This window comes from Aethalodelphis obliquidens, unplaced genomic scaffold, assembly GCF_003676395.1.
Source record: "Aethalodelphis obliquidens isolate GAN/ISIS:26980383/991018 unplaced genomic scaffold, ASM367639v1 scaffold26, whole genome shotgun sequence".
Classification (NCBI taxonomy): Eukaryota; Metazoa; Chordata; class Mammalia; order Artiodactyla; family Delphinidae; genus Aethalodelphis; species Aethalodelphis obliquidens.
Window position 1 is genome coordinate 9,828,387 of NW_020837970.1, and position 12,780 is coordinate 9,841,166.

The 12,780-nt window shown below is 47.1% G+C and overlaps 1 protein-coding gene across 2 annotated transcripts in view; it reads left to right on the forward strand.

Moving 5' to 3' along the window:
* TLN2 (talin 2) overlaps positions 1 to 12,780 on the forward strand; it is a 453,800-nt gene that overhangs the window by 383,152 nt on the left and 57,868 nt on the right. For both annotated transcript variants that reach the window (XM_027123203.1, XM_027123204.1), the window contains exons 43-45: positions 4,015 to 4,161; positions 8,166 to 8,267; positions 10,703 to 10,822. In XM_027123203.1, coding sequence (XP_026979004.1) covers positions 4,015 to 4,161; positions 8,166 to 8,267; positions 10,703 to 10,822 — 369 coding nt within the window. The remainder of the gene's footprint in view (positions 1 to 4,014; positions 4,162 to 8,165; positions 8,268 to 10,702; positions 10,823 to 12,780) is intronic.

Genomic DNA, 12,780 nt, shown 5'->3' on the forward strand with positions numbered 1-12,780 from the left:
GAAGACTGGGCTGTATCGTGACAGGCCTCCTCCTGGAGGAGCCCCAGGGGCTGGGGCTTTCTAGTGAGCAGTGGAAAATGGCACAGCCCATCCGTAGTCTAGAAATGCCATTCTGGAAGCAGCATGAATAATGTCTTGGACTTGCATTCTCTGTGTTCAGTTTTTCACTCATGTATCTGGCAACTCGTAAGAGATTAATTCTGGGGATGCTAAAAACTTTGAGAGCCAGCCTTGGCCCTCAAGTTGTTCCGAGTTTTCTGGCAAAAAAAATGAGTCTGGTTGCTGAAGTGGTGGACAGAGCAAGAAGAAGGACACCCTTTGGCTGTGACAGGTTAGTGATGGATGCCCCAGAGTGGGGCCCCCGCCCCCTTTGCTCCCTCCCTAAACTGGAGCAGCTGGGACTCGCCTTCCAGACCCAGTTCTAGGTTATCTTTTCTCCAGGTTATCTCGCCTTCCAGACCCAGTTCTAGGTTATCTTTTCTCCACTGCCACATCTCTACGCCTAACCTGAGGGGGTTTCATTCTCAGCAGAAGAACTCAAATTAGTAGGTTTCTGGATGTTTAAGAGATTAAGACATCTGTTTGGACTGCAAGTTCAGAGCTCCTCGTGGAATTCTGTTGTATGCCAAGGAACCTCACAGGTGGGAGCATTTGTAGTTGGCACTGTAAGCTTTATAATGACATCCTTTGCTTGGAAGTGTGGGCTGGAGAACAGTGTGGAGTAGTTCTCAGTGAAAGACCTGAAGCACCAGGTGATGAACTAAGACACGTGATGAGTGACGGCGATGCAGGAGTTTACATGGATCCTGTCGCTGGTAGCAGGTACCTGTGCTGTCTGCAGACTCTGACAGGCTTGTCACAGGGTGCCTGGGACACTACAAGTTGGCTTGAAGGCCCTTTCCTAAGAGGCCTAGTGCAGAGACTTAATCCCCTTGGGTGCTGTTCTTTGGGCAGATGTTTACTAAGTGTTACTTGCTACGTGTTAGGTGATGTATAAAACGTATGTGTTAGATGTCGTAGTCCTTGTTTGCATGTGGTCTAAATGTGGTTAAATGGTTTTCAGTGTCTTTTGTTTGGTGAGAAATAGGATAAGCTTCGGGGGCCAACATATCTGGATTTCAAATCCCAGCTCAGCCTTTTGCTGGCAAATAACTTCATTTGTTTCCTCATCTAAACAATAAGGTTGGTAATGAATACGTCCGGAGTAGTTGTAGAAATTATATGAGATAATATGCCTGACGTAATGGGTGTTCCAAAGAAAAAAATTAGAAAGTAACAGTCCCAGAGCCTGGTGTTAATGGATCACATGAGTACAAGACATTTGCTCTGTGACCTCACCCTCATCCCATTGAGCCCCCTTCTACACTCATTCTGTACCTCCAGAGCTTCCCCCACCCACTCACCTCTCTCCCACTTACCCCTCCCCCACTCACTTCCCTCCTCCATCCTCCTTGAAGGGGCCTCTCCAGCGTCTGCCTGTAACACTCCAGCAAATATGCCACCCTGTCCATTGTTGGGCAGTTCTAATTATTAGCTGTTTTTTCCCCTCTACTGAAGTTGAGATCTGCCCCCTGTAGCCTTCTCCCATTTTCCAAACTCCTGTGATGTCTATGCCTGCTTTACTGGGCTTTGTAGTTGAAGCACTATAATAAAGAAATAAGGCTCCCTTGGAAGTAGACTTCAGACACGTTTCCAAAAAAGAACAGAGTCTGATTTCTCTCCTTTGCTGCTCTGTGAGGAGCAGTAACAAGGATCCCCTCCAGATTCTAAAATAATGACCTCATTGTTGAGCCTGCTGACTCCACTTGCCAGATTGCTCTTGGTTGGTTAAGGCTGCCTTCATTGAGAGCCTACTGTGTCTTTGGGGGTCTGAAGCTAGTGTGCTCAGGCAACCCATGTGTGGGATCTGGCCTCAGTGGTGTGATCCAGATGAGGTTTGCCATTGGAGTTAGAGGACACGGCTCTGGGTAAGGCTTGGGGTCATTGGAGGAGGCCTCACAGCCTCTGAGCTGACCCTTTAAGGATCTGTAAAAACTTAAACATGTGGAGTGAAGGAGAAGCAGGCCTTCTAAAGAATTCCTTACCACGAGCACATGGGAAGGTGATTCACTTCTGGGACAGCCAAGAGCAAGGATGTGTTTTTGTAGGTTTCGATGCTCTGGTGTGGAGAAAGTGTCCTTTACGTTTTCCAAGGAGTTTCAGAGAACTGTTTTGTGATTTACTTCTGCCACCCCCAGAATCGGCTTCTGATACCTTCCTAAGCCTGCATGGGAGAGCAGATACTTGGCAAGCCGCTCTCGCTTCTCCCCGCAAATGTGCACTTTGTTTAATAGGAATGTACAGAGTTGCTAACATTTTTGTGCCACCAATAGTTGCCTCATTCTAAGAGAGATTTACAGAAATGCACACCTTACATTTTACCTTTTTTTTTTTTTTAACATTTTATCGTTTTTATAAATGAGAACATATTTGTGTGAGATGCTCCCTCTGGAGGGTGATGTACAGGAGATGCCACTTTTCAGGCTTCCATCAAAATAAAGCAATCTGCACATTTAGTGTTCTACCTTCTCTGTGCCATGAAATCAGCCATTAACCTAAATTACCAGTTCACTCCATCACATCCCTCAGAGAGAGAGCTTTGCATCCTGACACGGTTGCCTCAGGATAACCATCACATATTTCACACCTCATCAGATGTTGTATTTGGAGGACTCTTCTTGATTCCTGTGGCTTTTTAATTCTGCCAGCTGAGCCAGTTCCCATGGCTCACGTAGCTTCTTCTTGGAATTCTTCTCTTTTATTTAATCACTCAAAAGAGTTATCATTTACCATCTCTCACTGGCTTCCTTACCTTCTCATCTACCAAAGTAAAGGTGCAATTCCTTGGGCCTTTTAGAGGGGTCATCTTCCTCTGAGGAGCATCAGGGTAGCCATGGCCACTGCACGGGGGCATCCGGTACCGGATGCAATGCACTTCTGACACAAAGTACCCCGCATTATTTCAGATTTCCCAGGTAAGGACACGGTCCCCTACTAGACTGCTCTTATTATAAATGATAAGATGCCTACAACCATCTCATCTCATCAGAATTCCACTGCATAGCATTGTTATAATTATTCCCATTTTGCTTAGGAACCCACACCCAGGACCACTTAGCTACTTAGCAGTGGAGACAGAATTCGACCCCAGCTTTTTCTGACCCCAGGACCTTCACTCTTTGCTCCTTCATCTTGCTACCACTCAAGATGTTTTTTAGGGAGCCTGGCACCACCATTCTTTCATCCTTTCATTCATTCACTTGCCAGGGCCTGCTCTGGGCTCCATACATGTTGTTAAAGCATCTCTGAGGACTGTCTAGGGGAACTCATGAGCACTCAGGCTTTGCCTGCAGAGTGTCTCTCCCTGGAGAACTTTCATCATTCATCCCTCCAAACTCATGTAAATGTCATTTGTGACATAGTTCCAAAGCCCATGTAGCCTTCTGCAGATTTCTGCCTCCTGTATGTATCTCTATTTCCATAATCCAGTTGTATTTATAGAAAGGGAATTATAGTGTATTGGGCAACTTTGAAGAGAAGCACATTTGTTGTGAACACAAATGTTTTTCTTTATATAGTTTTTTTTTTTTCTATTAAATCCGTCAACTTGTATATTAGGGAATCTGTGGCATTCTCTTTCTACCACCCTGAACGCAGTAACGTAAAATTAGTCACGTGATAAGACGCTGGTTGAAATTGCAGGGTTGTTTTTCCTTTTGTTTGCAAAAAGAGATCTTTTTCTTTTTGTCTTTCTGATTTTTATTTATTTTGCAAACAAATTTACAAACATAATAAAGGAAAGGAAAAAGTAGAGCATACATTTGTTGTGCTCCATAATGGGGATGTAGGTTTATATTCTGCTTTTTAAGGTTATCTGTAAAAGAAGTGAAGTGATTCTTAAGAGATTGAGCACCGTTGTCTTCTGCTTATGGAAACGTCTTACAGTTATCTTCTCCCCGCTGTCCCCCACCTCAGGCACAGCACACCCACGATGCCATCACGGAGGCCGCCCAGCTCATGAAGGAGGCCGTGGACGACATCATGGTGACGCTGAATGAAGCTGCCAGTGAAGTGGGGTTGGTGGGAGGCATGGTCGACGCCATCGCAGAAGCCATGAGCAAGGTGGGCCTGGGTCCCCAGATGCTTTCCTGCACTCCTTGGCCCCATTTCCTCCAAGGTTCCCCTCTAACTCGGTCCCAGGGGCTTTTCTCTAAGGAGCTGTCAGAGGAGCCCTCTGATCCAGGCTGCCACTAGCAAGCCTCCTCTTTTCTTGAGGTGTCTGCTTATCATATGTCCAGCATATTCTTCATTCTTTATTATTCATTCATTACTTTTGTAAGCCGGTCGCACCCTTCCTTCCACATTTACACGGGGGAAAAAGAGATGGAGAAGGCATCCTTGGTCCCCTCACTTATAAAATGGAGGTAATTATTTACCTCCCCTGTATACCTCGTAGGGTTGTCGTGGGGAGCAAACTCCAAAATGAAATAACGAAGTGATTCCCAAGTGCTGGTCTTCAGAATGGCTCCTTTGGAATCCTTGGGAGCATTTTAGAATGCACATTCCTAGGCCCTACCCCCACCCTGATCACTTGGAATCTCTATGGTGTGAAGCCTAGTAATTTCAAAATCTCCCCATGGTTCTGGTATCTAGCCAGATGCAGGGACCACTGAAATGGTTAAGTGTAGAAGCCCTCAGAGACCAGTTGTAGACAACAGACATAGATGACAGGGGTATCATTTCTCCTCCAGTGACCCATCAGTTGAGTTGGGTCAGTAGGGAAGGATGACTGGACAGTATCTCCTGCTCTTTTGAAGGATCCCCAAGGAATCCTTCACTAATCATGTCTGTTTGACACTCATCAGAATTAACAACTCCTCGTCAATGTCTAATTGCCATCCTCTGATAGCATAGCTAAGAACTGTAGACTTCCTCTGTGTTTGGAAATGTCCATTGTCAGATTGTGAATACACTAATGTGGTTTTTCAGGATAATAAGTGGTCTTTAATTGCTAATTTAGAGAAGATTGGTTGGTTCGTATCTCCAGGAAGAGATGATAGCCTGAAACTGTAATTAGGATAATTCCCATTAAACATTATGCAAACATTATCAGACTGATAATGTCCCAAGCTAGGCTGGGATGCTGGGGACCCCTTAGAGACCCCAGGCTTGCCTTGTCAAAGCACTCCAGTAATTTCTGCTGTGGGCTTCTCACGCTTCAAATCTGGACAGTCTGGCAGAACACGAGTAAATTGCCCTCTTCCTCAAGGCCCTTGGATAAGTCTCAGTGGGTTTGTTTGGTTTTCAGGACATCGGAACACCAGAACTTTGAAATTAAGCCATGTATCTATCAAGGATATTAAATAATGGAGCTCAAGGTTTCTCAGTACAAATGAGAGCTTCAAATGATAATCTTTTTCTTCTTAGGAGGTATTTTTCACAGTCACTCTAATGATAGGGAAGCGTTCCATAAATCCCTGGAAGATGGAAGTCTTTTTTTGATAGCCTTTTAGCCTTGCATATTGCAATGAATCTTTAATAAGGAAAATGGCTCTTGTACTGTCTGATTTCAGGGGTGTGACATCTGCTCTCTCAGCCCAGGACATGCCTGATTCTTTTGGAAGGGGTGGGAAATAGGTCTGGTGTTACCTGATGGCAATAATTAGGAGCCACTAACAACATGAACCCCAGAGGCCGGGAGCAAAGGGGTTTTTCCCCTCAGTTCTGCAAAGTAGATAATTGGGGTTTCATTGATACCCCTAAACTCCTACATACCCTGACCTGACACCCTGGGTACTGCACGGTGCCTCTTCCCCATTGTCTCCTTTCTAAGCCCACCCCAGCCTGCCCGTCACTGGAGACTTTGTATTAAGTGATATCTCAGGTCCTTTGAGCCCCTAAGCAGCAACGCATTGTAAATATGTCATTTTCTATCTGAGTTTTGGTTATTTGCTTAAAACACTGATATACTCTTAGAATCATTGTCTAAAGTTCCAAAACGGCAGTGACTGGCAGAAAAACTTCAAGTGTACCCAAAGCTGATTCTAAGTTCGGTGCAATTCTTGCCACTTTTGGAGCTTCTGCTCTGGAGTGTCTCCTTGAAATTCTCTCTCTGTATCTAAGCACCAGAAGGTTTGGGAATTCGTAGGTTACCATGAACTAATCAGCTTTCTGGATAACCTTGGGCAAATCACTCAAGTTTTCTAAATCTTTTTTTCCCCGTTCACTGAGGTTAGTCTCAATCTTCGGGATTTTATGACTAAGTCCCTTTTCTTTGTTTGCTTTTGTGTGTGTGTGTTGGGGGGGGGGGGGTGTTTTTTTTTTTTTGGCTAAGGAAGGTAATAAAAGAAAAAAAAAAAAAACCCTGATATCTAAATCAGTAGTATTTCAAAAAATAAAGGACATGTTAACACCAAAAAAAAAAAAAAAAAGTAGGAAGGCTATAATCTCAGAATAAAGGAAAGTTCTTTCAACTAAGTAAATTTGAAATCCTAAAAAAAAAGTCACTACTTTGTTCTTACTTCTCTCATTCTCTTCACACTGGAAGGTTCATCATGGTGACCAGTGGCCACTGTGTTCTAAGCTGCCCTCTAGTCCAACATCCTGGCATGTTTGCAGTTACACCACATCTCATATGAAGGCTCCCAGCACATGGCCCGACCCTTACAAGATGCCCAGTTAATTTATACTGAGTGTATGAGTCCACAGCTCAGTCCTCATTTGACCAGCGGGCCTCCAAAGTGTGATGGAGACACTTGGCAGTGTCGAACTCCCTGATAAAGAAACATAAAAAAATCTACCCTGGAGGTTGTATTGTTGGTTTGGTAGACATTACATCCTGGCCTGTGCAACCACGTTACATACTAGGTTACAGTGATGCATTCATTCAACTCGCATATGTAGCTTGGATCTACTCACGACAGGTAGCTCTCATTGACCACTCCACCTACTCTTTTCCTAATTAACCTCTGGTCCCTAATGTCTTCCCAGACTACAGACTATCTGGCAGAGAGCTGCCAGGGAGATCTTCTCAGATAGAGCATTGCCTACTGCAGATCCCACCATTTTCTTCATGATTGCAAGGTTCCTCATCAAACAGATCCAGCCTGACTCCCACCCCTTCCACAGCCCCCTCGTGTTCACTGCACTCACTCTTCCTGTAGTCCTTTCTGTTCACCTCGTCTCCTCACCTAGAATATCGTTCAGCCACCAGCGGTGACAGTCACAACGATGGTGGGGGGGGGATGGGTGGCCTTTTTCTTCATCATAATCATCCCTGACATTATCATCTTTCTCACCATCATGATCTTCATCATCATGGTTATCCTCTCCTCTCCCTTCATGTAGACGAGGTATCGTCTCAGTTGATCTTTTACTACAACCTTCTGATGCTTGGACGTTTCCAGTGAAGGTCCTGAGAACCAGTTTGAGCCTCAAGCTGGGTATTTACTCACAAGTCCTAGAACCAGGTCTCAAATTCAAGTCTTCTGAGCCAATAAATCCCCAGCCCTTCAAGGCACTGTCCCACTTCTCCACCTATTCCGCTCCACAGTGATCTCACCCTTCTCTCAGTTCCTGTGGTACTAGAGTCAGATGAACAAGTCATTCCTGATGTTTCCAATTCCTTCTCTTCCCCAGCTTAGGTCAGAAGTGAGTGTTCAGGGTAGAGACATGCATGGGCTATACCGTTCTTAGGGAAGCCCTTCATGATGGAGGTTCTGCGGCCTCCCCCAGCTCTTTGTCTGCCATTCTGACCTCCCTGCACGTTCTGGCTCACACCCACCTCCACGTGCTTGAGCGCTGTTCCCTCTCCTTGGGACTCCTTCCCCACCTTTTGTGTGTGGCACACTGCTTACCTGGTAAGACTTGGCTGAAACATCATTTCTCTGGACAGCCTGCCACTCCCTTCAGACACACTGGGGGTCCTCTCCTTGCCTGTATGCCCCCAGTACCTTATGTGCGCCTCTAATGAGGTCCTTATCACAGAAGTTGGGGGGTTCTGTTGACTCTGGACCCAAGAAACTCTGAAGGCCTCTCCATTTTCCCAAGTTCCTGATTCTAAAAAATAAAGCCCACACTTGAACAGGCCTCTGATGACCTTTGGGTTCTTTTCCTCCCCCCCGTAGCTGGATGAAGGCACTCCTCCAGAACCAAAGGGGACGTTTGTCGACTATCAGACGACAGTGGTTAAATACTCCAAAGCCATTGCGGTAACAGCTCAGGAAATGGTAAGAGGAAAATGGGCTCACCCTGCACCCCACTGTTGGTTACCCTTTTATCCACTACACCGCTGAGTCTTCAAATCTGGCGTCTGTGCTGGAGAGAGATTAGTCCTCTGTGTTTCTAGTTCCTCCTGGGCCTCAGCTTTGTCCTGATCTGTGGTCTTTCTGGCTGCCTGTGGTCTAGAAGCCCCAGGCCGCTGGACTTCTCATCTCACGAAAAAGCTCCACAAGGGAATTAAAAATGACTGAGAGTTGGGCATGAGGACAAGGGAGCAAAGGAAAGAGAGAAAATTAGAATCAAGGAGGAAATGAGAAGGAAATTGCGAGTTATAGAGAAAGAAAAAAAAATCCTATTTATCTCACAGAGGACTTGAAATGTTTTTATGGATTAAAGTTACAGTACAAGAGAAGACATTTGGGGACAGAACCAAGGCTGTCCAATGGAATCAAGTTATAATCCTTGGACAGTGCTGAACAGTACGACATTGCCAGTCTTTCAGGCAAAATGAAACAGTGGTTACATAAAAAAATTTTTCTCCTGACAACAGAAGGCATGTAACTTTTGGAGGTGACTTTTTTTTTTTGCTAAAATGTAATGCAATCAGAATTGTATTATATGGCTGTTTAGATATAAATGGCATTGAGAGACAGCGAATGCTATCTTGATAGGTTAAAAAGTTGTACAACAAAAGAAAAACGTTGTCCTCAAAGAATTAATATAAGTACCTAGTAAGAAAGTTCTTAACTTCTGAAAGCTCAGGTGTCACAGGATAAAATTGAAAGATGCCTCTTTGATGCTACCACCTAAGCCTGAGTTGGAGGGACCAGACTGCGCCACTGCGTGGTTCCTGCCCCGTCAGGCCGGGCACCTCTCTGGATGGTTTTGTCATGTAGTCATGTGTCCACTAGAGGCTGAGCTTGGACCACAAAGGCTTCCCTGGCGGCGGCTGCTGCTCATTCTTAGAAACTCTGCGGTTGAGCCAGACTCCCTATTGTTGAGAAGGACTTGGGCTGGGGAGGGAGGAAGGAACAGTGCCCATCTCAGCGACTGGGAGAAGGCTGGAATCGGCCTCGGGCTGGCCCTGCTCAGAAGAGCTCAGGAGCGTCCCAGCTAGCCCGGCAGCCCCGACGGTACTGATTTCTCCAAGCAGGGAGCACAGTGCAGCAGGGTTGAAAATGTCTCCAGTGGCCTCAGGGGGTTCTGGAATATCTCCTGGGCCAGGTTCTCAGCCGGCCTGTCTTGACCCTGGGTGTCCATGCACTTGAGGAGCCCAGCCTGGGGCTGCGTTGCTGCTCCTGGGCTGGCTGGCCAGGGCCCAGAGGGGGTGAGTGTTCCCCCCACCGCACTGGGCGGCCCCCAGGGTTGTTGTGCTCCTTGTGGCAGGGTCGCATGCAGCAGCTGTTAGCACAGCCTCGTTATGCATTCCTTGGGAACCCACACCTCGGCCCGAAAGCCTGTGACATTTCCTGGTAAACATGCCTTAGACGGGCCCACATTCCCCCCCTCAATGGATGTGGAGTCATTTAACAGGTTTTTTTTTTTTTTTTAAGTCCTTTAAAACCAAAAACTTTAGATGCCACAAAGAGAGAGGGAAGTATCGTCATCCAGAGCGAGAGAACAGGTGGGGCAGAGGGAAGCCTTGGACCCAAGAGGGACATGGATACCTTTCTGGGTGGAGGGTTACAACTGCCCTTGTGAGTTCTAAGAGGCATTTTTGTCAGAGGAGGAAAAACTAGACAGGAGGGTATTAGCTAGGTAGGGTAAGTGGAGGTAAGGTTTTCTATCACATAGGAGGAAAATACAGAATATCTTGAGACTAAAAAGGCAGAACTTGACCATTTAGGCTACAGTATTCTCTTCACTGAATCTGTGGCTGAAACGTTGTCATTCTTTGGCACAATGTTATTACACAGCTGAATTCTGTGAGTTTCTTCCACCGAAACGTTAGGCTTACCCATCTCTTCAGTCACTGTTTCCCGATGATCCTGTCCTTGTGCCCTCTCTCGACGGTGTGGGACCTGCTCCTGAGTCCCCAGAGACCCGATCAGCCCGGGAGCAACGTGTGACCAGGGCTGCACCCTGCACGGGGCTGGGTCCCCTTGTGGTGTCTCTGGGGGGCTCCCCGGTAACCCCACGGGGCAGGGCTGGTGGAGGCTGCTGCTCTCACCTCCCAGAGAGCGGACCCTGAGGCCCGGCCTCCACGCTGCACGGCCTGAACCTGAGCATGTTGCCTTGACCTGGCCGGGAGCCGCTGGCCTGTCATGCGGGCTGCAGCATGGGCTTCGCTTGAACTGCCCTCTCCAGCGTCCAGCCCCACACGCAAGCCACAAGCTTAAAAGTGAATGAGACCCTTTGGCTCCCAGTGGTATTAACACGTGGTTCTCATGCTTTTCTCTGTGTGTCCCTGTGTGTTTGTGTCTTGCTTGTTTTCTTTTTCCAGATGACTAAGTCGGTTACTAACCCGGAGGAATTGGGAGGACTGGCTTCACAAATGACCAGTGACTATGGGCACCTGGCTCTCCAGGGCCAGATGGCAGCAGCCACGGCGGAACCAGAGGAGGTCTGCCACCTTAAGTCCCTGTTTTAAGAAGCAAACCCACACTGGTGCCTGCTCCTGGGGGGACTCTTCTCTGTAGCTTAGCTCCACTCCAGAAGACCCCAGCCCAATAGCCAGAGGCAGGTGTAGTTCCCTCTCCTCTTGCTGCCAACCTGCCTAGGTTCACAGCCAGCAGCCGCATCCTGTGCTCCAGGCTCTCTGTCCTTCCTGAGGCCTCCTGGCGCAGATCTGGGGCCATCTGGGGAGGTGGGCTTTCAGGACTCTGGGTCTCCATGCCCCAGCCCCATCGCCTGATGCCAAGGGTGGAACCTACACTGCCATCCTCCTCTTACTTCCTACTCCTGCTTCGCAGCCCCCCTCGATTATTCGTATGTTTCCCAAAGGCTGACAGAAGTATTAGAAGAGCCAAGTGTGGGATTCAGCTGCCCCTCCCTTGAGAAAGGGCTGTGTAGCCAGCCTGCTTTCATGAAACAAAGTCTTGCCCAAATATTGTTGGCAGCCTCTTAAGAACGGGCCCAGATCCCTGCCCCCATCCCCTCTGTGGACTCCTTGTCCTTACCTACCTGCCTTCCCTAAACTCACTTTCCTTAATGCCCAACACAGACTCACCTCAGAATGCCTGCCCCCGTAGGAGTCTTAAAACGACAAAAGTTTGACTCCAGAGGCCACTTACTAAGAGGTCCCATATCTAATACCTCTGAGAAATCGAGTGGTCCGTTGGCAAGCATGCAGGGTGGGTAGAGCTCTGGGGTGCCCGACTACACCTGTATCAGTGTGAACACATGGAAGGGGCCCGGGCCTGAGCTACTGCATGCCTCCCTAGAGAAAGAAAGCCCAGCCTGCAGTAAAGAATAATGGAGTGAATTGCAGGGACCCTGGGAAAACAAGGTAACTACATCCGTGAAGTTCGGCAAGCTGTTTATGGAGGGCGAACCCTGTTCATGACATGTCGAGACGAACCAGGCTGTCAAGGCAGAAGGTTGGAGCTGGTCTTCCCTTCTCCTTGCGGTGATGGACAGTGTCCCCAAGTTACTCAGTGCTGTTTCTCCTGGGGTCAGGTCTAAGCATGTCTTCACCAAGACTCCCAGCAGCACTACAGAAATGAAGACCCAGAACAAAATCACTTTCTAACGTGTGTCATAACAATGCATGTAAATGGGAGTAGCATATGTATGTACTGGCATACATATATATCCAGCATGGGATGACTTCAGTTTCTAACAGTGCCTGCATTTTGAGATTTTATTGAGGATTGGGTATTTAGGCTGCAGCATGAATAATTCTATTTGCCATGAGTCTGTCAAGTCATTACCAGGAAAGAAAAATTATCAGAGACCCGCATACGGTTCTGTGGATTTCTTTACACAGGCCCATCATTTTTTTTTTTTAAAACAGACTCCCTCTTTTAGTAAGGTCATCTGGACTCATAATTCGTTTGGTTAACATGTCATTTTGAATGTCAGAAACAAGCATAAGGAACCTTCTGTTACAGTAAGGGAAAGTTTGGTTGGACAAAAGGAAGAAGTGTTTGGCTTTTCCAGAGGATTGAAAACTAAAAGAGACTGTGATTGTGGGGAAGGTTTGGATCTCTGTCTCCAGAAATCTTTAAAGGTGGAATTTACATGCCTCTTCCTTGGTTGGTTTCACCGCTGGCCTGCCTGCCTTACTGAGGGAAGACCTAGTGATTTGTGGAGCCCTTTCCACATCTGAGTTCTTATGAGCTACCCTACCCCCTGGGTGAAACAAGCAATTTTCTAATTGCGACCCAGACCACTGAAGCCACGTACAAAAGAAAGCCAAAGCAGCCGGGAGAGAAAATGCATTGCTGAAAGCACAATAGCAAGTTACTCTAGGTACTGGCCCTGCCCTTGTAGCAGCTGTGTTTCCGTTAAGGTTTCCCCTTTTCATGGTTACATCTTGAGATGTGTTTTACATTCCAGACACACAAGCAGTGTGACCTG